At 34.4% G+C, this 24,886-nt stretch overlaps 1 protein-coding gene, 2 non-coding genes and 2 pseudogenes across 3 annotated transcripts; all 5 read right to left on the reverse strand.

Moving 5' to 3' along the window:
- Window positions 1–3,679: 3,679 nt before the first annotated feature.
- LOC115969681 lies at window positions 3,680–3,831 on the reverse strand. The gene has a single exon (XR_004087038.1). It is a non-coding gene; the product is annotated as a U4 spliceosomal RNA (small nuclear RNA).
- A 621-nt stretch (window positions 3,832–4,452) lies between these two features.
- LOC115968064 (acetylserotonin O-methyltransferase-like) lies at window positions 4,453–6,800 on the reverse strand. Its single transcript, XM_031087265.1, has 4 exons — window positions 6,524–6,800; window positions 5,902–5,937; window positions 5,453–5,790; window positions 4,453–4,752 (listed from the first exon to the last, which is right to left on the reverse strand). Exons 1-4 carry the CDS (start codon window positions 6,798–6,800, stop codon window positions 4,453–4,455), a joined length of 951 nt encoding a protein of 316 aa, XP_030943125.1.
- Window positions 6,801–16,141: 9,341 nt separating this feature from the next.
- Window positions 16,142–16,260, reverse strand: LOC115969697 (annotated as a pseudogene).
- Window positions 16,261–18,604: 2,344 nt separating this feature from the next.
- Window positions 18,605–18,748, reverse strand: LOC115969675. Its single transcript, XR_004087035.1, has one exon. It is a non-coding gene; the product is annotated as a U4 spliceosomal RNA (small nuclear RNA).
- Window positions 18,749–19,021: 273 nt separating this feature from the next.
- LOC115968063 lies at window positions 19,022–22,494 on the reverse strand (annotated as a pseudogene).
- Between the last annotated feature and the right edge of the window lie 2,392 nt (window positions 22,495–24,886).

The following is a 24,886-nucleotide window of genomic DNA, read 5'->3' on the forward strand; positions in this document are numbered from 1 at the left end:
GACCTAACCTTTATACTTTTGAAGTAAGCCGTTAGACAGAATTACATCATTTTTCTTGTGTGTGATAGGATTTTTTTTTTTCCACTCGTTAAAATTAAAATAAAATGAAAAAATATTGTAGAGAAAATTGAGTGGAACCAATCATATAAAAATCACAAACTAATGCAATAATAACACGAAAGGTAACTCATCTACACAAAATTAGGGGTGTCAAAATTGGACACGATCCGCGAACTTGACACGACACGACATAAAATTAGTATGTTATGGGTTGAGACTTAATGGGTTCATTTCATTTTCATGTTGACATGATTAACCCGTTTAATAAAGGCGTTGGGTTAGTGTTCAAGATATGGAATCCGTTTGACTTGTTTAGTTAAATGACATTTTACCAATATACCCTTCAAACCCTTAGTATATAAACTTATTAGTTGTTGTGCTTTATTTTCTTTGACATATTGTGATTAATTATTTGTGATATTGAGATATGCTTTAGTTTTGAATGATTATTTATGATGCAATTACTCATTAGTTCTAAATTTTATATTAAAAATATTTATTTGCTTGTTTTTTCATAATTTTTTTTTTTCATTTTTTGATAAAATTTGATAAACAGGTCGACATGATTAACCCGTTTAATAAATGGGTTGTGTTAAGGTTGCGAAATCTTGACCCGTTTTATAAACATGTCGGGTTAGTGTTGAACTATATAATCGGATACTCATAAGTTGGCACGACATGAACCCGACACGTAAACACAAATTCCCACCCCTACACAAAATGTAGTCTTGATAGTTTTTTATTATTTTATTATTATTATTTTTTAATGCTATATATGGCCCCATGTGTTTTGTCATGTTCTTGTGCAATATGTATATACTATATATTATATTATCAAGTTGATGTTGAAGTGATGCATATATAATAATGTTAAAACTTGTTAGGCATGTCATGATAGTTGGCATATTAGTTGGATGCATAAATTAAACGTGTTGATTAGTTGTTTTGTCTTACATTTTCCTTATTTGGATGCCAGCAGTGATGAGAGATAAATGTGTGTATTTTTCTTTCCATAATTCCAAGCTCCTTAAGCATGTGACATATTTCAATATTAGTGTCAACAAATCAAATCTTTCTTATAAGACACCTTCCCTCCTATAAATCCGTTAGCATGAGGGTTTTCAAAAATATATGGAAAAAGTTTCACTCCAAACTAGAAAAACCTTTCAAACTCTTATATATGTTAATTGAATGTGTGTATTTTGAAATTTTAATCATTGGATTACATGTTTTATTATATCTTCCATGCTTACAAACTTTCAAGAAGATCAAAGATCAATAATTATATCATCAATAATATGTTTAAATTTCAAATTTTTGTAGTAAAAGTTTATTCATAAGAAATAAGTTTATTGATTGAATAGTAAATAATATCCAATTTGAATGAAATTTAGCATATGCCTGTTAAGAGTATAAAGAACATGCAATTCAACCATTAGATTTTCAAAATTCACATTGAATAAAAAATGTAGAGTTATATTATATGGAGCCTAAAAGTACTATGGATAAAGGTTTGAGGAAAATGTGTGTCTAGTGATGACACTGGTGCAAAGGAGTTGGTCGATTATATTGGCTGGTCTAAGGTTATTGATGTATAAATATGTGGAAAATGGCTTTGAAAGCTAGCCAGGCTTTACTGAGGTAGGTAATAACCTTACTAGTGTGTTGGTGTTAAGATAATGATGTTGGTTTTTGTTTAATATATCCTCTGTAGTTCCATGCTCCACATGTAACTTTTGGAAATGTATTTTTTGAATTTAAAATAGGGTTTAGTTCAAATGTGCAAATTGTGAAATGTAAATTTGAATTATGATTTCAATTTAAATGTTCGATAGTGAAATGTTTGTCAAATATTATGCTTGTGTTCTTTGTGGTGTTATGTGACATAATTATCCATCTAATGCAAGAATAGTTAACAAATTTTCTTTTAGCTTCAATGGCCTTCAGTATCTGATATCACAACCACAACAATAGTATGCCAAAGCCAAATAACATCTCATTGCATTGCAAATAATTTTGAAAGGTACATAATGGATTTTAGCAAATCAGCTTCAATATAACATGCTACAACTTACAAAAACTCATTAAAAGAGTAAACTTTATTACAGCGCTTTTAAAAGCGATGTAATAGGCCATCAATAGAAGGAAAAGAGTAAATCCTATTACAACACTTTTAAAAGAGTTGTAATAGGCCACTTATAGAAGAAAAAAAAAGTAAACCTTATTACAGTGCTTTTAAAAGCACTATAGCAGGCCATGTAAATAGAAGGAAAATAGTAAACCCTATTACAATGCTATTAAAAGTGCTGTAATAGGCTATCAATAGAAGGAAAAGAGTAAACCCTATTACAACACTTTTAAAGTGATATAATAAGTCACTTAAAATAAAAAATATATAAAAATAAAAATATTAATGTAACAATAATAATGAAAAAAAATTAATAGTAAATAATTATTTTAATTTGAAACCTATAGCAACGGTTTTGAAATCGTTAAAATAGGTTTACATATAAAGAACCCTAAAGTAGCGATTTTAAAACTGCCTGAATAGGCTATTTACCAAAAAAAAAAAAAAAAAAAAAAAAAAGAAAATTAAACCCTATAGCAGCGGTTTTAAAACACCGTAATAGGCCACTTATACTAGTAGTTTAAAAATTTGGCGCTATAGGAGATCTATAGTAGCAGTTTAGAAAGTGTTGGCTTTAAACTGCCGTACTAGGTCAACCTATACCAACGGTTTCTAAAAGCACCGCTATTGGTTGACCTATTACGGCAGTTTCGAAAAGCTCTGAGAAAAAAACGTTGGTGTAGGATGAGTTTTTTGTAGTGTGGTCACAAGATGCCTGTTACTAAATATTTCAACAATTACATTTATATTATTTGATTGTCATCGGCTCAACCCCAGACAATTGCCTACGGTTACCAAATAGAAATGGCCTCATAATTTTGGTCCAAAAGAATATATTTCATACTTATTTACTTTTTCTTTTGGAAAAGTTTTTATTTCTAGCTAAATTTAAAGAAATCCATAAACATTTTTTTTCTTTCCATCTCACTTAAATCAAAAGTTATCTCCCTCCCCCTCTCTCTCTCTTCCACCCAAAATTAACTCTCAATTTTGAGAGAGAACAAATCCCCTCGACTTGGACCTATTATACAACCCTAATGGGACTCCCCCACTCTCCATCCCCATGAATCAATCATATCTCTTGATAAACATCAAAATATTGATGTAGACACCACCACCCAAGCATTGCTAATAATATTATTTGATAAGTTGACCTCTCTATATTGATATTTATAGAAATGCAACAACTGTTGATATCAATTATTATGAATGATATATAATAAAAGCGATATCAATAATGAATTCATGTAAGAATATGTTACTGATCACAAATTTCTATATTAATAAGTTGTGAAAAAATTTGAATTTGTAACATTTCTCTTATATTTATCCACATCTCTCTCAAAAAATTTGATGTGCTTTTCTTCTTGGCAATAAAAAGTTACGGCAATTAATAGGAGTATTTTTAAAAAGTTTCTAATTTAATTTATTTTAATATTCACATGTTAGCAATTAAATAAGACAATAAGTTTTGAGAACTAGTAATTGTAGGGCTTTTCCCTAAAGAGGGAGCTCTTCTAGAAATTCTCAAAGGCCAGGGTTGAACCCAGGCCTAAGAGGGAGTTTGGAAATAGTTTTCACCAGCAATAGACGCGCCTCAGTTAGAACCTCACTAGCTGCATCATTGCCCCAAGCGCATAGATTGATTGTTGATGTGGTTTTGCTCTACATTTATATTCTACATTTATATTCAACTATGCAGCTCAGTCTGCCGGACACAAACAATGTGGGTTGCAATTCTCTTTTACAGAAAAAAAAGAAAAAATTTGTGATCAGTTTCTCCCTTGTTCGCTGCAGCCTATATATGTGTCAGTTTCAGTTTTATAACTAATTTTGAATAAAAATAATTTTATTCAGCATACTATTTAAATGCACTGAAGTAATATGTGGAAATGTTCATTATTTGATGTAAGTTTGTAAAATTATTATAAGGCTACAAAATTATTTTTTAAACTGTGGAACAGATTTGACTTTTTTTTAATGAATGATATTTTCTAGCCAAAAAAAGAAAAAAAAAAAATTCTTCAGAAATTTTCGTTTCACCAATGTTTTAATTGAATTAGGATGGAAAGACATAATAAAGAAGAGGAAAAAAAACAAAAAAGAAAAGAAAATTTCGATAGTCATATAGATGCACTTAATACCAGGCAAACTACATCAACTTAAACTGGTTTTATTGAAAGAGAATCAATACTTAGGACCATAGATCCACAATAGTTCAAATTTTTAGGTAGAGATAATCCTTATTTCTTAGCTACTTTAAATTATGGAAATGCCTCAATTACAGATTGCAAAGCACGAATTGATTTCACTGTGTATCTACTAAATCCAGCTTCTCCAAGAATAAATCCCCACTCTTTCAAGGTCCTCTCTTTGCCCGTAGTTGTATGGGCCATTATCACCATGTCTAGCATCAACCTTGCATCAGTTAGCTTGTCCATTTCCTCTTGTTCTTGGATCACAGCATCAACAATTATTACCTTTCCCTTGTCCTCTGGAATTGCTTCTTTGCATTTTTTAAGGATTTGGATGCACTCTTTGTCTGCCCAATCATGCAGAACCCACTGCAATTTTCAAAGTAAACTACTTAAGCCAAAGAACCAGATATCACAAAAAGGGTGTACTTAAACTTGAGAAATACAAAATTAATTTTGATTCTAATAGAGAACCATATGATATTACATTTTACATAAAAGGAGTATGGGAGCCAAGGAAAAATTTAAGCTTACGGTTGAAGTAAAAATATTGCTATTTTAAACCAAAGAAGTTCGGACGCTTCAATAAAATCCTTGACATGTCCTTGTCAAGCATGACAAACAAAAATATGTCTAGGATAATTTTTTGCGTCGGAAGAAAAAAAAAAACAATATAATTTCTTATTTAAAAATTCCTTCTATTTTAAACACAATTTCAACGATTTTATTTTGAAAACTTAAACATAAAATATGTTTTTAAAATTACTAAAATATACCGAAAGATATGTATTAATTAATTTCTATGATTTTTGTATATTGTGTGTCGTGTTTTGTAACTCTTGTTCATGTTTCTTATTTTCAAATACATAGTATTGTCTTATCTAATAGGCTTAATGACATATATTTCGGAGGTATATGAAAGATTTGAAAGTTGAAACTACTTGAAGACCTTTTACAAAACCTTTTATGTGTGTGTTTCAGCTAGGTGAACAGCAGGTCTTCTTAAGTGGCTTCCTAAACATATAAAAGACCTATACACCCAGGGCAGCATTTCATTTGCATGACTTACCAATATGAAAGCAGCATCGGCCTTTGGAACACTTTCAAACATATCACCCCCAACATGTTCAACTCCGCTGATCTCTGCAGCAACAGAGACAACATGAGGAAGATCAAAGTTGATGCCTTGAAGCCATGGACATGCCTTAACCAACAACTTTATAGTGGTTCCATTGCCTCCACCCACATCTACCAAACTGCTAAGCCCATCAAATAATCCTGGACAACCTTGACTCATCGCTGGCACCACCAGCCTTGCATCACAAGCCATTGCTTCATTGAAGAGCTGGCTATGATCAGGATTTGCTGCTGTATAGCTCCATAAATCTTCACCATGAGCCTTCTCAAATGACGAAGTTCCATTGGTTAGAACTCGGGCACTTAGACTAAGCCATGGTGCCAGCATCACTGGGCTGCTCTCCATCAAAATAAAAGCAGCCATGTTATGTTCTCCTTGTCTCATCAAACGCCGAGATAGAGGCGTTTGTGCATAACCTGGGAACAGTAGTGGAGCCAAGATTTAGTATCAGAAGACAAAATATACAACATACTTAGCTTGTCTTCCACACGCACAAACATGACTAGATGCATATATAATGCATAAACATATGATACTTAACATCAATTTAAACAACACAATGCTACTCATTTGAATATTATATTATATTTTAATGTAAGAGAATTCAAGGAAAGATAGCATATCAAGTATATTATGTTATTTATAAAGATATTTTTATATATGAATAAATTGTGTTGTCATAATTATAAATAGTCAACGTTCTACTTAAATTTTTCATAAAATGATTTTTAGTGATTAGATAAATCTCAAATAAAGCTTCCAAGTTAGTTTTTGTTAAATTCAAAATTTTTTAATCATATATATATATATATATATTTTGTATATTTAAAACTCCATAATTTAACTTGAAAATAACATCAAATTTTGTAGTTTATAATATTATATTTAATCCTAAAATTTATTACTTATTCACTCGCTTTGTGAAAAATGATAAAATATTAGATAAAGAAATGTATAGAATGATTAAAAAAAAAAAAGAAAGTTGGGGAACTCCCCCCTTGCCTGGGGAGCCTTGGGTAGTGAGTTTCTCTTTGAATATTCCACGGTGCATTAGGAACCTCATAATGCGATAGAGTGGGGAAGGAGCACATCCTAGAGTTGAAGACAAGTCCGAGAGTGCAATGGGGCTTCCATGGCTTTCAATGGCATCAGCTATCCTAAGATCAATGGCACACTTGACTACAGCCATTTCTGAAAAGCCCAATATGTACTTCCAGATATTTATGTCTGCATGTTCTTCGTCTTCTTCATGGTGAAACTCTCTTTGTGTTTCTTCCATCTCTTTCTCTCTTCCCTCCTCTCTCAGTATGAGCAATCTATTAATTCTACTTGAGCTAGGTAAGACATTTCAGGTTGATGGTTCATGTACACAAGAAGAATTGTTGCGCAATAGGAAAATGTAGCTATCACTATGATTTACTTTCAATATTTTACTACTATTTTTATTTTATTTCCTTTAGTGCTAATCCAGCCAAAAGGATTTGTCCTACTTTTTGACTAGTCCTCTTGCTCTATATATATATATATATATATAGAGCAAGAGGACTAGTCAAAAAGTAGGACAAATCTTTATATATATATATATATATATATATATATATAGAGAGAGAGAGAGAGAGAGAGAGAGAGAGAGAGAGAGAGAGAGAGAGAGAGAGAGAGAGAGAGAGAGAGAGAGAGAGAGAGAGAGAGAGTGAAGCCAATGAGATCAAACCCTAATATTCTTTATGATAAACTTGGAATTATATGATTATTGTTCTTTATCATTAAATCAAACCATTAAATTGATTTTTGGTATAAATAATATTTGAACTTAAGTTCCTTATTAGACATTAGATGACAAAAACTGCTTGAATTAATTGAAACCAATAAACCTCAATAATTGAACAAAGGCAGATGCAACTAGATGGAGAGACCCTTAGCTTTTTGTTTGGTAGAACTCAATGGATGGAGAGATGCCACTAGATGGAGATCAAACTCTTAGCTTTTTATTTTATTATTTATATATATATATATATATAATTTATTTTTTGGCTATTTAACAAAAAGGCTGATAGAGAGAAGTCAGTAGATAGAGAGGCTACTTTAGCTTTTTTATTTTATTTATTATTTATTATTTATTTTTTTTTATTTATTTATTTTCTCTGTGTGTGTGTTGGGGGTGGGGGGGGGGGGGGCGCTATTTAACAAAAAGCCTAATAGATAGAAGTTAGTAGATGGAGAGACCCTTAGCTTTTTGTCAGGTTATTTAACAAAAAAAATTTGATGGGTAGAAGTCACTAGATGGAGTGACCCTTAGGGTTTGTTTGGTCGGAGGAATAGAAAAGTAGGAGGATGGAAAATTAGTGAGAGGATGGCAAAGTGGAAGGATAGAAAAGATTTGATTTTCCCTCTTGTGTGTTTTGTTGGAAGGGTGGAAAACTTTTTTGTTTGGTTGGAGAGAAAAAGGAAAGGATGGAAAATGTAGTTTATATAAATTGACTATTATACCCTTGTTACATAATATGTAAGAAATAGATTATTTGTATTCATTAAATAATATAAAATTTACCACAACATACATATAAATTAATATTATTATAATGTAAAAATTACAATAGTGTACATATAAATATGTAACATGTTCCTAATTAAAATCAACTTGCACTAAAGAAAATGTTAATTTACACTCATTAACGTGGTCAGCAATTGGGCAAATTTACACTCATTAAAAAAAACCTTTATCTAACCATTCAACGTGGTCAGCAACTGGGCAAGCTTTCTTCACCTGGGCAACACGCCATTTAACCAATGGTGTGTGAAGGTAAAGTGATAATGTGAAGGTAAAGTGATAAGGATGAAGCAAAAGTCATTAGGTCATAGGTGAGGGGTAGGTGAGATGAATAAATAGAGGGCATTTGTGTAAAGTGTATCTTTTAGCACTTTTCTCTTCTCATTTTCCTCCCAAATTGGGAGGATAAAAAAAGGTGGGCTCGAAGGGAAAATTTACCTATTTTCTGTCTCTCTCTTGTTTTCTCTCCTTAACCAAACAGTGGAAAATGTCATTTTCTACCATATTTTCCTCTTCTTATTTTCCATCCTTCCTGTTTTCACCCCAACCAAACATACCCTTAGCTTTTTGTTTGGTTATTTAACAAAAAAAAATCTGACGAGTAGAAGTTACTAGATGGAGATCCTTTAGCTTTTTATTTGGTTATTTGACTTAAAAACCTGATGCATTGAGATATGTTTTTTTTTTTTTTGTTTTTTTTTTTTTTTATAGAAATAATTATAACATGCTGTTAACCCCGCAGTTCAAATCCTTTCCCCCCTAGACCCCCAAACACTTTGTGCATGGGGAGGTGCCAATTTAGCTACAAGGCCTTTGGCTGCATCGAGATATATTGGTATGTCTAATGATAGGAAATTTAAAATTATTACCAATTTTAATATAAAATTTTATTTTACGTGACAATAAATATGTGCGATTACTTAATAAGTAAATATTTAAATGATTTCTTTATAAGTAGTGACACACCCGTTTGTAAGATTTATAAAAATTTGTAACATTTCTATATATAGCTCTTTACATTAGCCTAGCCTAATTCAGTACAATAGGCATTTTAATAATCCATCTTGTGTACTTGCTATTAACTAAGCTATCTGTTCATCAAAAAAACTAAGCTATCTAGTTGACTAATTGCCTTCGGGAAAAAAAAAAAAAAAAAAAAAAAAAAAAAAAAAAAAAAAAAAAAAAAATGAAAAAGAAAAAAGAAAAAGGCTAATTGTAGTGCACGTTTTTCACGGAATATTAAAGTAAAACGTGTGTTTTGCTTCATATAATTTTCTTTACTATTCCGAATCCTAAATTAGATCTGGAGTACCAAACCCGAAATTGTGATTGGCAGGTTGATTGATCCGTTTATATTGATCAGTGCATCTTTGTCGGCCACATAGTTATTATAAGCAAATACAAGACACATTTTTTAGGCCCAGGAGCTGATAGGATATGGAGTTTGCAATCAACAAGCAATATAACAACTCCCTCTAAAAAAGCAATCAATAAAACAACATGACCTATCCCATATCCTCAAAAAATCAAAAGTATATTTACATTAAAATTTTCCCTTTCCCTTTTCTTTTAGCTAGTGATTGAATTTGATTAGGATATTTACTTCTGGTTTTAAAATTTATACCAGACCAACTAGTCAAACTTGTTCAATCATATGGACATGACAGAAACGCTAAGAGCCTCTTATAGCTCTAGGATTCAAATTCCGGTCACATTCTCTAGTTCTAACTATTGAATTATCTAAAAAATGTGAAAGTTCAAATAGTGTAAAAATACCTTTGAATGTTTAGACCCTCAATTTACAAATAAACCAATTCAAACTTTATGTCAAACAACTAGTGTGCAGAAAATGAACAAAAGCTATAATATAGAATTGGAAAAACTATCTAAGCCAAATTAAAATCACAACCCACAGCAGATAATAAAAGGCAAAGATAAAAGGGAAGGAAGATGCAAATACAAAGACAACACGCAATGTGTTATCGAAGAGGAAACCGAAGCCCTCAGCGTAAAACCTCTCTGCCGCACTCCAAGCGGTAAACAATCCACTAGAAAATGTAGTTGGGATACATGGACAGCAATAGACCCTCCAAGCCTAATCTACCCAGTGCACCTAAGCCCCCCAAGCGTCTTGCTCTAACGAGGTTGCGTCGAACCTTTTTCTTTTCTAGCTTCCGGGATTCCGCTACTTGACCATAGTATCAATCAATGTAGATTGGTTCCTTCCTAACTGCTTCCCAGAACACCAAACAGCCCTCTCACAGTAATGAATATGGTGAGAACAAGGTTTTGGTAAAATGCCTCTCAAGGGTTTGACAATGGAGAGGAAGAGAGTTGAGGAATTTGAAGAGACTTTAATGTATAGATTGTAGGTGAATCAATCTTGTTTTACTCTAGGGTTTCTCTCTCAAAATTCTCTCTGGAAGCTCTCTTTCATTTGTGGGTATAAGGGGTATTTATACTGAGGTGAGAGGAGAATGTGAAACATCAAGTTTTTCAAAACAGAAGTGGCTCGTGGCTTGATCTCGCGACTTGACTGAGTCGCGAGATCTAGTCGCGAGATAACCGTATGACCAGTTGTCCTGTTTTGTCCTGTAGTGCTCCAACTAGCATGACTGTTTACCTTCTGGCATGCTTGGCACGTGTGCTGCATCTGACAGCTTGCAGTCGCGAGTTACCCTTGAGATCAAGCCGCGAGTCTCTGTTTTCTTGCACACTCTTGAGCAATCAACACTTTATCTCACTCACTACCCTTACAACAAAACCCACTTAAATACAGGGTTACTAAATGCTGAAATACAAGCAAATTTGGCACGGAATAAAGCTAACAAGATGGTTGATTAAATTCAACCTTACAATCTCCTCCTTTGGCTATTCCGTGACAAAACCCTAAAACAGACTCTAGACTTAACATGTGAGTTGGGAACAGTTGAGCAAAACTCACTCACACCTAACTCTAGAAGCTGTGAAGCACTTGAATCATAAGAACATGAAACTCCTAAAACACAACAATACACCATGATCATTGTATGCAGAAAAGCATGAAATGCATATGAAACAGGCTTAAAGTGATTAAGCAAAGATGAAGAGAAGAACCAACTCATGGCTTGATCAAACAGATAACCACTACAAGGTAGTGATCACAGTGCTCATTCACACTTGGAATGAACACTTGAACATATAGGTTAACAAGAACAATGCAAGTTACTTGTATGCCCAACACTCAACCAATGCATAATACACTAAGTATATGCATCTAGGAACAATCCTACAAGGGCACAAGAGTGACAGTACTTAAAACAAAATGCAAGACATTTAGATAGAAGTACTGATTTAAACAAAGCATAAAAGACTGCATAAAGCATGGTACAAACCATAAAACCTAAAAAGATGCATAAAAACATAACCCTAAAAGCTTACATAATCAACATGGGTACAAAGCACAATATATACTGAATAACATCAATAAATATATATAAAGAGTAAACCAAGTTTATAAGTTATGAATTAGAAACAAAAACACACCAAAACCACAGTGTATCAAACCCATAGTAACACTAAATACCCAAAAATATAAACACAGATAAACAATGTCTGTTTTTGACTGCTCCCCCTCAACATATTACTCCCCCTTAAGAGCTGCTTCTCTGCTTCTTAACAAAACAGAAACTTATATGTATTCCCCTTTTTGACCGGAATGGCCAAAGGGTCACTGTCTATGCTAGGTGGTGAAGTTGTCAAGTTTTGCAGACAAAATATCAATCTGGTCCTGCATGGCTGCTATCCTCTCAGAGTGCTCGGTCTAGACCCCTCTGATTCCATCAGGTCGTTCCAGAATGACTTGAAATGCATCTGGAGGTGTATCTGAAGAAGTTGATGCTCTAGTCCTTTTGCCACTCCTCTTGGGTGTTGAGGTTGATGCATGCCCTGCTGCCTCTGCCTCAGTCTCCATTGGGACACCCTCTCCTTCATCACCTTCATCTTCTTCACCTGGAAGTCGAACACTTATCCTTTTGAAGGTTAGCTTGTTAATTGCAGAAGGTGTAGACATGGGACTGATGTCTCGAGGGATTGGAACCATGGTTGTCAAAATCGCGATCCGGATCGTAAAATCGCACGATTTTACGATCCTATCTCACCAAAAAGTTTAAAATCGTAGCAGGATCGCAAAAATGGTAGGATCGTATGTAGGATCATGTAGGATCGCATAGGATCGTAGGATCGTATGGGATCCTACCGATCTTACCGATCCTACCATTTGGTTTGATTTTTTTTTATTTTTTTTAAGTGGGATTCATTTGGGTAAGATAATCCACCTAAACCCACAGGCCTCATAAGTCCAATAATGAATTGAAGTCCCAAATTTACCCCTATGTCTACATAAAATCTCAAAAAAAACCTATAGTACTTAAGTTTAATGTTTTCAAAAACAAAACCTAAAATATTTAGATGATGAAATGAGATATGACAATGACAGTGATTAGATTAGAAGAATCTTAGAATGAGAATTCTCTTTTGGATTTCATATTTGTAATTAGCTAGTTTACCTTAGATTGAAAATTCTCTTTTGGATTACATATTGTAAATTTGTAGTTAGCTAGTTTTTATATGCTAATTAGCCTAACTTATTTTGGATTTGGAATTTAGAATTTGGAAAACATTTTCCATATGTGTAGATAATATTTTGGTACTTAGTTGCTAATTAAACATGAACTGAACTTTTTAGATACATTATCTCAAAAATTAAATATATTTTGTTTCGTTAGAATGACATAAGAACGATGTAGTGCGTGCAAATTATATTTTATGATGCAATTTTTTTTTAATGGATGGATTCATATTTTAAGTGATTATATAACATACAAAGTCACTATCAATAGGTTTTTTGCTTAAAATTTGAAAATAGGTAGGATCTTACGATCCGCGATCTGATCCTACGATTTACAATCCTACCTACTTTCCACGATCCTACGTAGGATCCCGATTTTGACAACCTTGATTGGAACACCCTTCTTTCTAAAGATCCTCATGAGCAGACTAGGGAAGATCAATTTAGGCTTAGAAGTGGTTCTAATCTCATCCACAATAGTGTCAAATATGTGGGAACTAATGTCAATGAATGTCTTTTCTTTAAGGTCCATCAGAAAAATTGCTCTTGCACTGTTGATTGTAGTCAACTTCCTTATGGGATATAGATTAAACATCATGATTATAGTGAGACACCTCATGTCCACTGGAAAAGCTGTGGTATTCAGACACTTCCTTTCTCTCTGTCCATCTATCCTCTGTTGTACAGTTTCAATAGACAGAATCCTATCTTTGTAATTGACAAACTCTTAATCTTCTAATCCCTCAAGACCTAGCACATCATCAATGTCATGTGCATCCAAAGTGAACTCTTTACCTCTAAACCAGCAGCTTAGTTCATCCTCCCTTATCACAGCATTGGAATAAAACTCCCTAATCAGGGGTTCACACACAACTGGGAGATCACACAGAAGCTTTTTCCATCCTCTCCCTTCAAAACAGCTGGGGATAAAAGTGTCTCTCAAATCCTCCAAATCCACAAACCTTTCTTGAATAATTCCTACCTTTAAGAAGAAGTCCTTGTATCTCTCAAAATGGGAAACAGATCTGAACAGGTTAGGGTCCATTTTCATTCTCTTATCTGCTTTCTTTGCAGGAGTTTTCTTCTTTGGGGATGAAGGAGCCATCTGTGAACAATCAGAAGAGGCCACAACAACATAGTACAATACATGTGTAGAACAAATCAGTACTTTGTTATTAACAAAGACAAAAATGCAACCACATAGATGAACTTAAAACACTTAAACCTCATGCTACTTAAATCAACCACACAGATGAACAAGCCTAAAAGTGGATACACAAGAACAACTGGTATAATACAGGGGAGTATTAAAGCAGCAGAGATTGAAAATGCCCAAAAGACAAATATGTCAATGAGACATACATTTTGATGAGTATGAAATGACCCAGAGAACAAAAAAAAAATGCACACAATAGATGAACAGGCACATAATCAGCACAATAGACCCCACAACCAAAACAGGAACATTCTGAATCAACACATCAACATAAGATCAGACAAGATGATTAATCAATAGATAACAAACCCTAGCTAAGCACATGATGAAGACCAAAACCAACAATTTAAACAAGTTCAAACTAACTCAATAGCTTCCACTAGCTAAGCATCGACAAGGAGCAACAGCTGAAACAAAAACCCATCTCAAAACAGACACAAATGCGAATAATCAAGAGGGAAAAACACAAAATCAAGTAAAACAGAGTTCGGAAAAGAAAACCCATACTTGTTACTTGAAGATTTTGAGTTGAAAGGAAGCAACAATGGAGTTTGAAAATGGTTACACGGAGAGTTTGGGAAGGAGACAGTTGAGAGAGAAGATGAATAGTCATAAAAAGTTCGAGGGAAAACTGAAAAAGATTTAAAAACTGCCCCTATTTTTGCCAAACACCCGATTTTCGCGACTTAAGTGAGTCGCCAACAAGTCGCCAAGTCAAGCCGCCAAAACATTCAAAGACAAAATTTTGAAAAAATTTTCTAAGTGTTTTTTGCGACTGAGTCGCGAAAATCTCTGAGTAACTCTCGCGATTGGACCTTCCACTCACGAACAAGTTGCCAAAATTGACCCGCGAACTCGCGACTGAGGAAGATGCAAACACAAAGACAACACGCGATGTGTTTTTGAAGAGGAAACCGAAGCCCTTGGCGTAAAACCTCTCCGCCGCCCTCCAAGTGGTAAACAATCTACTAGAAAATGTAGTTGGGATACATGGACAACAATAGACCCTCCAAGCCTAATCTACCCAGTGCACCTAAGCCCTCCAAGTTTCTTACTCCAACGAGATTGCACTGAACCTTTTTCCTTTCTAACTTCCCAGATTTCGCTACTTGACCATAGCATCAACCAATGTAGATTGGTTCCTTCCTAATTGCTTCCCAGAACACCAAACAGCTCTCTCACAATAATGAATATGGTGAGAACAAGATTTTGGTAAAATGCCTCTCAAGGGTTTGACAATGGAGAGGAAGAGAGTTGAGGAATTTGAAGAGACTCTAATGTATAGATTGTAGGTGAATCAATCTTGTTTTACTCTAGGGTTTCTCTCTCAAAATTCTCTCTGGAAACTCTCTTTCATTTATGGGAATAAGGGGTATTTATACTGAGATGAGAGGAGAATGTGAAATGTCAGGTTTTTCAAAACAGGGGTGGCTTGTGGCTTGGCCTCGTGACTTGACTGAGTCGCGAGATCCAGTCGCGAGATAATCGTATAGCCAATTGTCTTGTTTTGTCCTGTAGTGCTCCAGCTAGCATAACTGTTCACCTTCTGGCATGCTTGGCACGTGTGCTGCATTTGGCGGCTTGCAGCCTCGAGTTACCCGTGAGATCAAGCTGTGAGTCTCTGTTTTCTTGTACACTTTTGAGCAATCAACACTCTATCTCACTCACTACCCTTACAACAAAACCCACCTAAATACAGGGTTACTAAATACTGAAATACAAGCAAATTTGGCATGGAATAAAGACAACAAGATGGTTGATTAAATTCAACCTTAAAAAATGTACAAAGACATGAACCAATTCTAACAATATCTTTTAACTATAATTTCAACTAACCGGTTAAAACCCAAATAAATCATGAACAAATTCAGAAATTTAAGCTTATATTATTAGTAAACAAAGCAGTCCATTTTTTTAATTATAAATTGAACATTTATTTTTTGTTCTTTTATCATTCGCCCACATTGATTTGTATCAATCTATTACATAAACGGATACAATGCATCAAAAAATCAATGTTTGATTGAATAACATTTTCAAACTCCGACTCCACCTTGTGCTAAGAATAATATTGTATTAAATTTAAGAACATTTTTATTACCAAAAGGACAAATGCTGACATGCATATTTGGTGCTAGCTTTATTTGAGGAAAGTAATATTTTCTTATGAAGATTATTGCTTTGCTTAACAAATATGTCATCAAAAATAAAACTTAAAAAAAAAAAATTCTTAGACTAAACTTTGTAAGGGATTTATAACTCAACCCCTCCAAAAACAAATGTATGCCGCAAAATAAGTAGTGAGCACACGGTATTCTTTAGTAAAAGGCGAAAGAATAGTTCGACTTGTGCTCACCACACGGCTCAGTGAGTTTAACCATTTTGGTATAGCACCTTATAATTATGAGTCACCCATTATTTGTTTTATCTTCTTTACAATGTGGGACGAAGTTATATTCCGCATTAATTAGGTGTCAAAAAGAATTTATAAACGATAAACCTACGGTATGCTTGATGGAATTTGTGCATACTGAGTTATATAATCCAAAAGGGTCTAGAAATATTGATACTAAAAAAAAAGTCAACAGGAATGGTGCAACATTATTAGTGTGTTTTTAATTACATCCTTGAAATCTATTTTCAATTATATTCATGCACTACAAAAAAACTGGACTATTGTGGCGGGTATAAAAACCGCCACTATATGTCGCCTATTGCGGTGTTTCCTATGACCGCCTATGTACATAGGGTTTGTTGTGGCATTTTTTTGGACTGCTGCCATATATATGTTTTATAGACTTTAGGTATAGACTTTTGCGGTGTCCTATAGCGGCGGGACATAAAACTGTTGCCATATATATGTTTTAGTGGTGGTAACGTAGATATAGTGGTACTCCAGAAAACCTGTCACAATAAATATATCATTTTGCGTAGATGATATAGCAGCAGTAGAGAAAAATGCTGCAATATTTGAGATTAGCAGTGGTTTGTATGACTGCCGCAATAGGGTCTCCTGTTGCGGCGTTTTACTTTAGTTATAGCGGCGGGTTCGACCGCCGCAATAGACCTTCTAAATCTGCACCGCTCCCCAAATCTTCCCCTTTTTTTTTTTTTGGCTTTTCATTTTAGCACCTCTTCATTTTTGCTTTTCATTTTTGCAAAAAACAATGGATCTCTCTATCTCTCATTCATTGTATCTCTATCTGATTCACTTCGGAGACCCAAAATCACAGGTCTCTCTCTCTCTCTAGCTCTTACTCTCCCTCGCAGACCCAAAATCCCACCCAAACCCTATTTATCTCACTCTAGCTCTCTCTCTCTCTTTCTCTCACTCTTCGTCGCAGACCCAAAGTCCCAATCCACCTCGTCGACGCCACCTAGCAACCCTAATCCACCTCATCGGCACCACCTCATCTCACTCCCAAAATACCAAACGCTCTCTCTGTAAGTTGTCTTGAACACTCTCTCTATTTTTTATTTTTTTATCTCTGTGTTGGTTTGTGATTTTCAAATGTGCGTTGGTTTGTTAATGAAAAAAAAATTTCAAATATTTTTTTTGGTCTTGGTTTGTGTTTGGTTGCTGAGAAAATAGTAGAAAGGAAAGGAAAATTAGAGGGAAATTAGCTCAGTTCAAATTTCTTTGCATGCATGCACTGTTTAAGATAATTTGTCTACACTCTCATCTTGTGAGGTTGATTTTTTTCTCTGTGTCTCAGTTTTGGAGTTTTTAAGGTTCTAGATTGCTCTGTAAAAGACAGTTCCTTCTTGATTAATTTTCACAAATCAGGTCTTATTGTATTTTTTTTAATTAATTTTAATGATGGGTTTTAGGCATGTAAGATAATGTTGTTGGATTAAGGTTTGGTTGGGTTGATTTGGGAGTTTGGAGTTTAACAATAACTGTTCTGTTGCTGTTTGTCTGTGTGTTTTGATTTTTTTTTTTCTTTTGGTTGCCAAATGCAAGATTGTATTTGGGTTTCTTTAAAGCTGAACTATGTTTTAATTTAGTGTGGTTGATATTCTTACTAATTAAATAGAAGGTTTTTAGAATGTAGTTCTTGCTAGTTATTGGTATTTAGATACAATGTACCTTTGGTCTGAAATTGTCTCATGGATTTTGCCAAAAGAGGGAAAAGAAATAATGAAATAAGAGAATAAGACAGTTGTGTAAATGCCACCTTGGTGAAGCCCAAATATCCAATTATGTTTTTGTTAGATTGCTGGATTGTGTGATTTAAGGGTTTATACTCTATTTATCATCGATGGCTTACTAGAAAAGGGAGGAAATGCATTTTGGATTCAAGTAATTTTGTTGTTAATAATAATTAGCCACATGCAGAACAATTATTGTTCATTCATATTACATTTTTCTGCTTTTGTTTTTGTTTTTGTTTCTTTTTTGTTATGTTATGTAATGTGTCCAGCATTATATTTCACTATTTTTTAGAGTTGAAGTCATCCACGCTGCCCCGAGAGTTATATAATTGGATTTTCACTATTTTTTAGAGTTGAGTTGAGTTATAAATTACAATATTTTCTAGAGTTAATTAAGTGAGGTGATCACATCTCAACTTTTATGCAATCACTATCATCCAAATATCTCTAGTTTTGTTCAATCACTCTAATTAGAACTGTTTAAAACCCTTGGAAATTAAAAAAAAGATGAAGTTTTTGAACATATATACACTGTCTAATAAAATATTTTGGACTACTAATTGTAGGGCTTTCCAGAAATTCTCAAAGGCCAGGGCTGAACCCAGGCCTAAGAGGGGGTTTGGAAATAGTTTTCAACCAGCAATAGACGCGCCTCGGTTAGAACCTCACTAGCTGCGTCATTGCCCCAAGCGCAAAGAGACTTAGGCAAACCGTTTTGCTCTATTTATATATTTATCTAATAGAGCTCAGTATGTCATACACAAACCATGTGGGACTGCTGCAGCCTCAACCATATGTTTGGTTTCACTTTCTCCTTTATTCATTGCATTTTCTTAATGAACAAAACGTGTTTCTCCACCAACTTGTTAGTTTTCACCAATGAATCAATATGAGATTTTAGTTCTTATTGAATTCAGACGCAGAAACAAAATGCATAAAATTTTCATAATCATAGATTTCGACTAAAACCAAGCGAGCTACATCAACTCAAACTGGTCTTCTAGTAGTAGCCATTACAACATTTATTACCACTTAAAATTAGAGATCCACGTTCCTTAAACAACACCACCACCATGTTCCTTAACTTAAATATATAAATTATGGAATGCCTCAATTACTGATTGCACAGCATGAATGGTTTTCAGTGTGTATCTACTAAATCCAGCCTCCCCAAGAACAAATCCCCATTCCTTCAATGTCCTCTCTTTGCCCTTACTGGTATGAGTCATCATCGCCATGTCTAGTGCTAGCCTCACATCGGTTAGCTTATCTATTTCTGCTTCTTCAATCACAGCATCAACAATTATTACCTTTCCTTTGTTCTCCAGAACAGCCTCTTTGCATTTTTTAAGGATTTAGATGCACTCATTGTCTCCCCAATCATGCAGAATCCACTGCAATTCACAGAGGTAAATTGCTTTAGCAAAAGATCTGAACATCATTAAGAGTATAAAAACCTTTTCTGATCAATAATTTTACTTTACAAGGAGTAGCCAAAGGTATATCTGATGTGCTTCAAATAATTATATATATTAAAAAAATGTGCTTCATGTTGGGGAAAAATCCTAATCCCCTCTATGTCTATGTGTGAATTAAAATTAATGACTACCAAGCAATAGTAATATTATGGAAACAAAAAAAATTTCAGCAAGCACCACATAAACACAATCACACAAGAAAACCAAATTTTACGTGGAAAACCCTCTAGTTTAAAGGAAAAAACTACGGGACAGCTTCGAAAAATATCCACTATGAAATAGAGATTACAATTATCAAGTTTATGCTAAACTTGTGTTCACAATAAATTGGATATACAATAAATAAATCTCAAGGAGTAAATACAATCTCACTACAAAGTCAGTAGCAAAATCTTCCTCTAAATACTCCAACTCTCTATGGTTGTAGCACTTAAAAACTCCATGAGAACACCATCAATTTATCTTTCTTGTGTGTAACTTGAGCAAAGAAAAATATCTCATTTTTCTTTTTCACTCTCTCACACTCTCAGTGTATTTCTCTCTATTTCTTCATACGGACTGCACCTCTCAAAATGGCTGAATATCTCTGTGTTTTGCTCTCTCTGGAACTCACACACACTGGCCGAATGTGGCTCTCTGTTTCTTGCTTCAGCACTCTACAAGGCCGAATGGCCTTTTGCTTCTTTTCCTTCTTTTCTCTTCAGCGTGTCTCACACACTTGCTCAGCTTTTGCATTAAACCAAAAGCTGACTTTTGGAACACTTCTCATTGAGAAGTCAGACCTCTCCATGCTTTGGTCACTCCTCATTAAATGGAAAAACTTGCATTGAAGACTTTTGGAACAAGCTCATGAATGAGCTTTGACAAGGCATGGCAAGCAAGTGGGCTGGACCCACACGGTATGGCACCCAACACTTCAAGATTGCAATAACAGTCTTACCTAGTAGCTAATGGTATACACTTTGAAGCTTGAAAGGATTGAAACTTTTTGAAGACCAAGTATGAAATATTTTAGTAAATATTGCAGGTTGTTTAACTACGTGCTTTCTTTCTTAAGCGGCATCCTACACCCAAATGAGCTACGTAATAAGGGACCAAAAACTTAGGTATAGTTATTTTTTATTTATCTCCAATTATATTCAACTATCGTGCATGCATTGACGAATGGTACAATGCAAAAAAAACAATATTATGAAGGACAATAAATTTAATTGTGTGATTCATTGGTTAATCCAATCACGTAGTTGAATTTATTAAGAAACTTTAAGGCACAAGATATAAAGAATTCTACCTAAGTTTTACCCATTAAAGATAATATATATATATATATATATATATTTCTGGACCATACTTACTTTCAAGAGAGCAGCATCAGCCTTTGGAACACTTTCAAACATGTCACCTGTTGTAAAATAGCGGAAGCTTAAATTACCAAGATTGATTGTGAAAATATTTTAGGTTTGAGAAAGATCTCCAAACTAATCAATAGGAAGGAAGAAAATTAATCCAAAAGAAAATAGACACAAAACATCAAGATTTATGTGGTTTGGCAATAGCCTACATCCACGGGTGATGACGAACAAATTTCACTATAACAAATTTGGGATAATACAAATTGGTGTAGAGACACTCTCACAAACCCAAATCCCAAATACACTCAAATAACTCTCTCCCACAAATATAAACCCAATTAACCAAATACGAACCAAAAAACCAAAGGTTCACAAATACCAAATACGAATACCAAATACCAATTGCACACAAACCAAAGAGAGAGCCACAAATCAAATCCAAACGTTGCAACGCACCAAGAGAGAGCAAATCACCAAACCGCAAAACCAAAATCAAGCAGCAACAAACCTCTCTCACTATTCCAAATTGCAACCCACAAATATCAAAGAACCAAACAAAAGAGAGCCTCTTTTTCTCACACCCACTCTCTTTTGTGTAGCAGCAACACTCTACTTATATAGGAGACTTAAGTTGACTAGCATATCCAAAACCAAGAAGAACTAGACTTCTTTTCCATACACACAAGGAGAATCACTCCTATTCCAAAAAGAATTCCAAATCAAGTAGTAGACAAGACTTCTAATGGAACTTGATAACTTCAAACAATAGTAACCCGAAAGGAATAAAATTCCTTCCTTATCCAAATCCAACAAGGAGTTGAACTCCTAATTCAAGCCATATTCTACATCACCCCCAACATTTTCAACTCCATTGATCACTGTTGCAACAGATACAACATGAGGTTGATCAAAGTTGATGCCTTGAAGCCATGGAAATGCCTTAATCAACACCTTCAAAGTTGTTCCATTGCCCCCACCCACATCGACCAAACTACTAAGCCCATCAAACACCTCAGGGCAACCGTGAATCATTGGAAGCACTAACACCTTGGCATCACAAGCCATTGCTTCATTGATAAGTTGGCCATGAGCAGGATTTGTAGTTGAATAGCTCCATATATCTTCACCATGTGCCACCTCAAATGATGAAGTATCATTGTCTAGAACACATGCACTTAGACTAAGCCATGGTGTCAACAACATTGGGCTACTCTCTAGTAAAATCAAAGCAGCCATGCTATGTTCTCCATGTTTCATCAAACGATGAGATAGAGGTGTTTGTGCATAGCCTGGGGAGCCTTGGCTATTGAGTTTCCCTTTGAATATTCCTTGGTGCATTAGGAACCTCATAATGCGGTAGAGAGGTGAAGGGGCACATCCTAGAGTTGACGACAACTCAGAGAGTGTTATGGGGTTTCCATGGCTTTCAATGGCCTCAGCTATACCAAGCTCAATGGCACACCTGACTACAATCGTTTCTATGAATCCAAATATGTATTTCCAGATATCCACTTCTACTTGTTTTTCCTCGTTCCATTTTTCCTCCCTTTGTGTTTTTTCCATCTCTCTCAATTTCAGCAATCTTTTACTTATAGCTGTGTTGAGACCTTTTAGGCCGAAGGTTCCAATATAAAATCTCAAATGTGTGTGAAAACACAGGAGCTGTTGAGACCCCTAAATTAAAAATTACGGCTTGGTTGATTTTACTCTAACTTAAACTAAGTGCGGAATAGAGTAAATGCGAGCGAACAAACAATATAACTACTCTAAACCATATTCAACAAATATCAACAATAAAATGAAAGCTAAAAGAGTAGGGAAGAAGGATGCAAATACAAGATAACACCGTGATGTGTTATTGAAGAGGAAACCGAAGAACTCGACAAAAAACCTTTCCACTACCCTCCAAGTGGTAAATTGATCCACTAGAAAATAAGTTGGAGTACACGAATAACAAAAGACCCTCTAAGCCTAGTCCACCCTATGTACTTGAGCCCTTCTGCTACCAATTGACTTGACAAAACCTTGTCTTCTCTAACTCTTCGGATCACACAATTCGGCCCGATTGCATTCATCAAACAAATGGCTTTTTCCACTTTCCAACAGCACCAAAACCTCACTTTACACTCAGAATGAGTGTGGTAAGTGTTTGGGTTATCAACCTCTCAAGAATTTGGATATGGAGATGTAGGAGTTGAGGAAAACCACACAAGATTGTGTAGAGGATTGTGGGTATGACAATCTCTAACTCTCAATGGTTATGGTTAGGGTTTTCTCTTTGAAAAACACTCCTCTCAATATGTGGGTAATGATGATATATATAGTGTGGGTCAAGAAATAATGGACCAGATATGCCAAAATAGCAAAATAGAATGTTTTGCAGGTATCTCGTGGGAAGACCTTATCTGTGAAATACTCGTGAAAACCAATTGTCATATACGTTTTAAAAATCGGATCGGACCGGTTGGTTCAATCGGGAATCTGACCTTAATTCGGTTCGGTTATTAGCTAAAACCAGAAATGAATGAAAAACCGAATAAACAGTATAAACCGTCGGTTCAACCGGCATAACCAGAAATCGGTGTTGTTAAACCGGTTTTAACATTTCTTCATAAATGCTTGAGCTGTTGTGTTTTTTAACAAAAAAAAAAAAAAAAATAGAGATCTTGTTTCAAATTTAAGAAGAGAGATTTTGATTTTGAAAATGCTCTCTCAAGTATGAAGTGGTGAAGGCTAAAACACCTACAGTGAACCAAAAACATTAGATTTACTTTCCTTACCTTTTGCTTAAAAGAAAAAGAAAAAAAAAAAAAACAGATTTACTATATTGTGCTGAGGAAGAACCAAAGAAACCCAAAGATAAGTAGATTTGTAATGATCTGTTTGCTTTAGTTGAGATTTTTTTTTTTATTTTTTTTGCTGCTCTTGCCTCTTGCATTGCACTGTTTGCACATATTCACGAGAGAGAGAGAGAGAGAGAGAGATATGAAAAGCAAAAAGTTAGATGGGAACTATTGTTGAACCAAAACGTGTGGATGTGATTTCAAAATGTGTGTTAGTTGGGAATCTTGGGATATTAATGTGTGGATCCGTGTAGAATGTGTGGAGGGAAAAAAAAAATCAAGTGGGCAATGATATTGCTACCCATGGTGCACTTACTTTTTGTTATTTGAATGGTTAAAAAATAATTAAACTATTTTATAGTGGGCTTATAGGTTGTGGGTGCTTATATATGTTTTTTTGTTTTTGTTTTGGTTGAATTGTGTTTAGCTGTGTCTAAAAGTTGGTAAGCCAAAGTTTAATGTTTTACTATTGTTTAATTTTTTAGTTAAAATGATTAATTATAAAATTATTTATTTATTTTTATAATTATTAATTAAATTATTTATGACGTCACTGGTTCGACCATCTATCGGACCCCAGTTTGACCAAAAAACCGATAATTAGTCCCTTTTTCGGTTCTTTCACCATACCGATTTTTAAAACCATGGCTGTCATGACTCTTTGCATTCCAGTTATGTGCTGTGCACATGGCTTCACTTCGCGGGAAGTCTTCTTGCGAGCTACTCGCGAAAACTCCTTTGATCTTTAATGTTGTCTTGAGTCTTCACACTCTCTCTCACACACAACCTATACAATGAAATCCCACATAAAATATAGGGTACATAAGATTGAACAAAATTACAATAAAATTTGACATGGAATTAAAGTCAATACAAAATAGTTGTAAATCACAACTTTACACTATATATATACATGTAAAGAAAGAGTGGTTTGCTCAAAAAAGAAAAGAAAAGAAAGAACTGTTGCAAAATAGGAATAAAAGTATACCACTAAGATCCTTTCACCGTTACTTTTTTATATTTTATTGCCTTTTGTGGTAATCCCTTAAGAGCATCCATAACCAGAAATGTCATCTCATCCTATTTTACTATCTCAAAAAGTTATTTTATCATATATAATATACTTTTTTCAATACACCTAATATCCCAAAACTCTATTTTTCC

The sequence above is a fragment of the Quercus lobata genome, chromosome 11 (assembly GCF_001633185.2).
Source record: "Quercus lobata isolate SW786 chromosome 11, ValleyOak3.0 Primary Assembly, whole genome shotgun sequence".
Taxonomy (NCBI): Eukaryota; Viridiplantae; Streptophyta; class Magnoliopsida; order Fagales; family Fagaceae; genus Quercus; species Quercus lobata.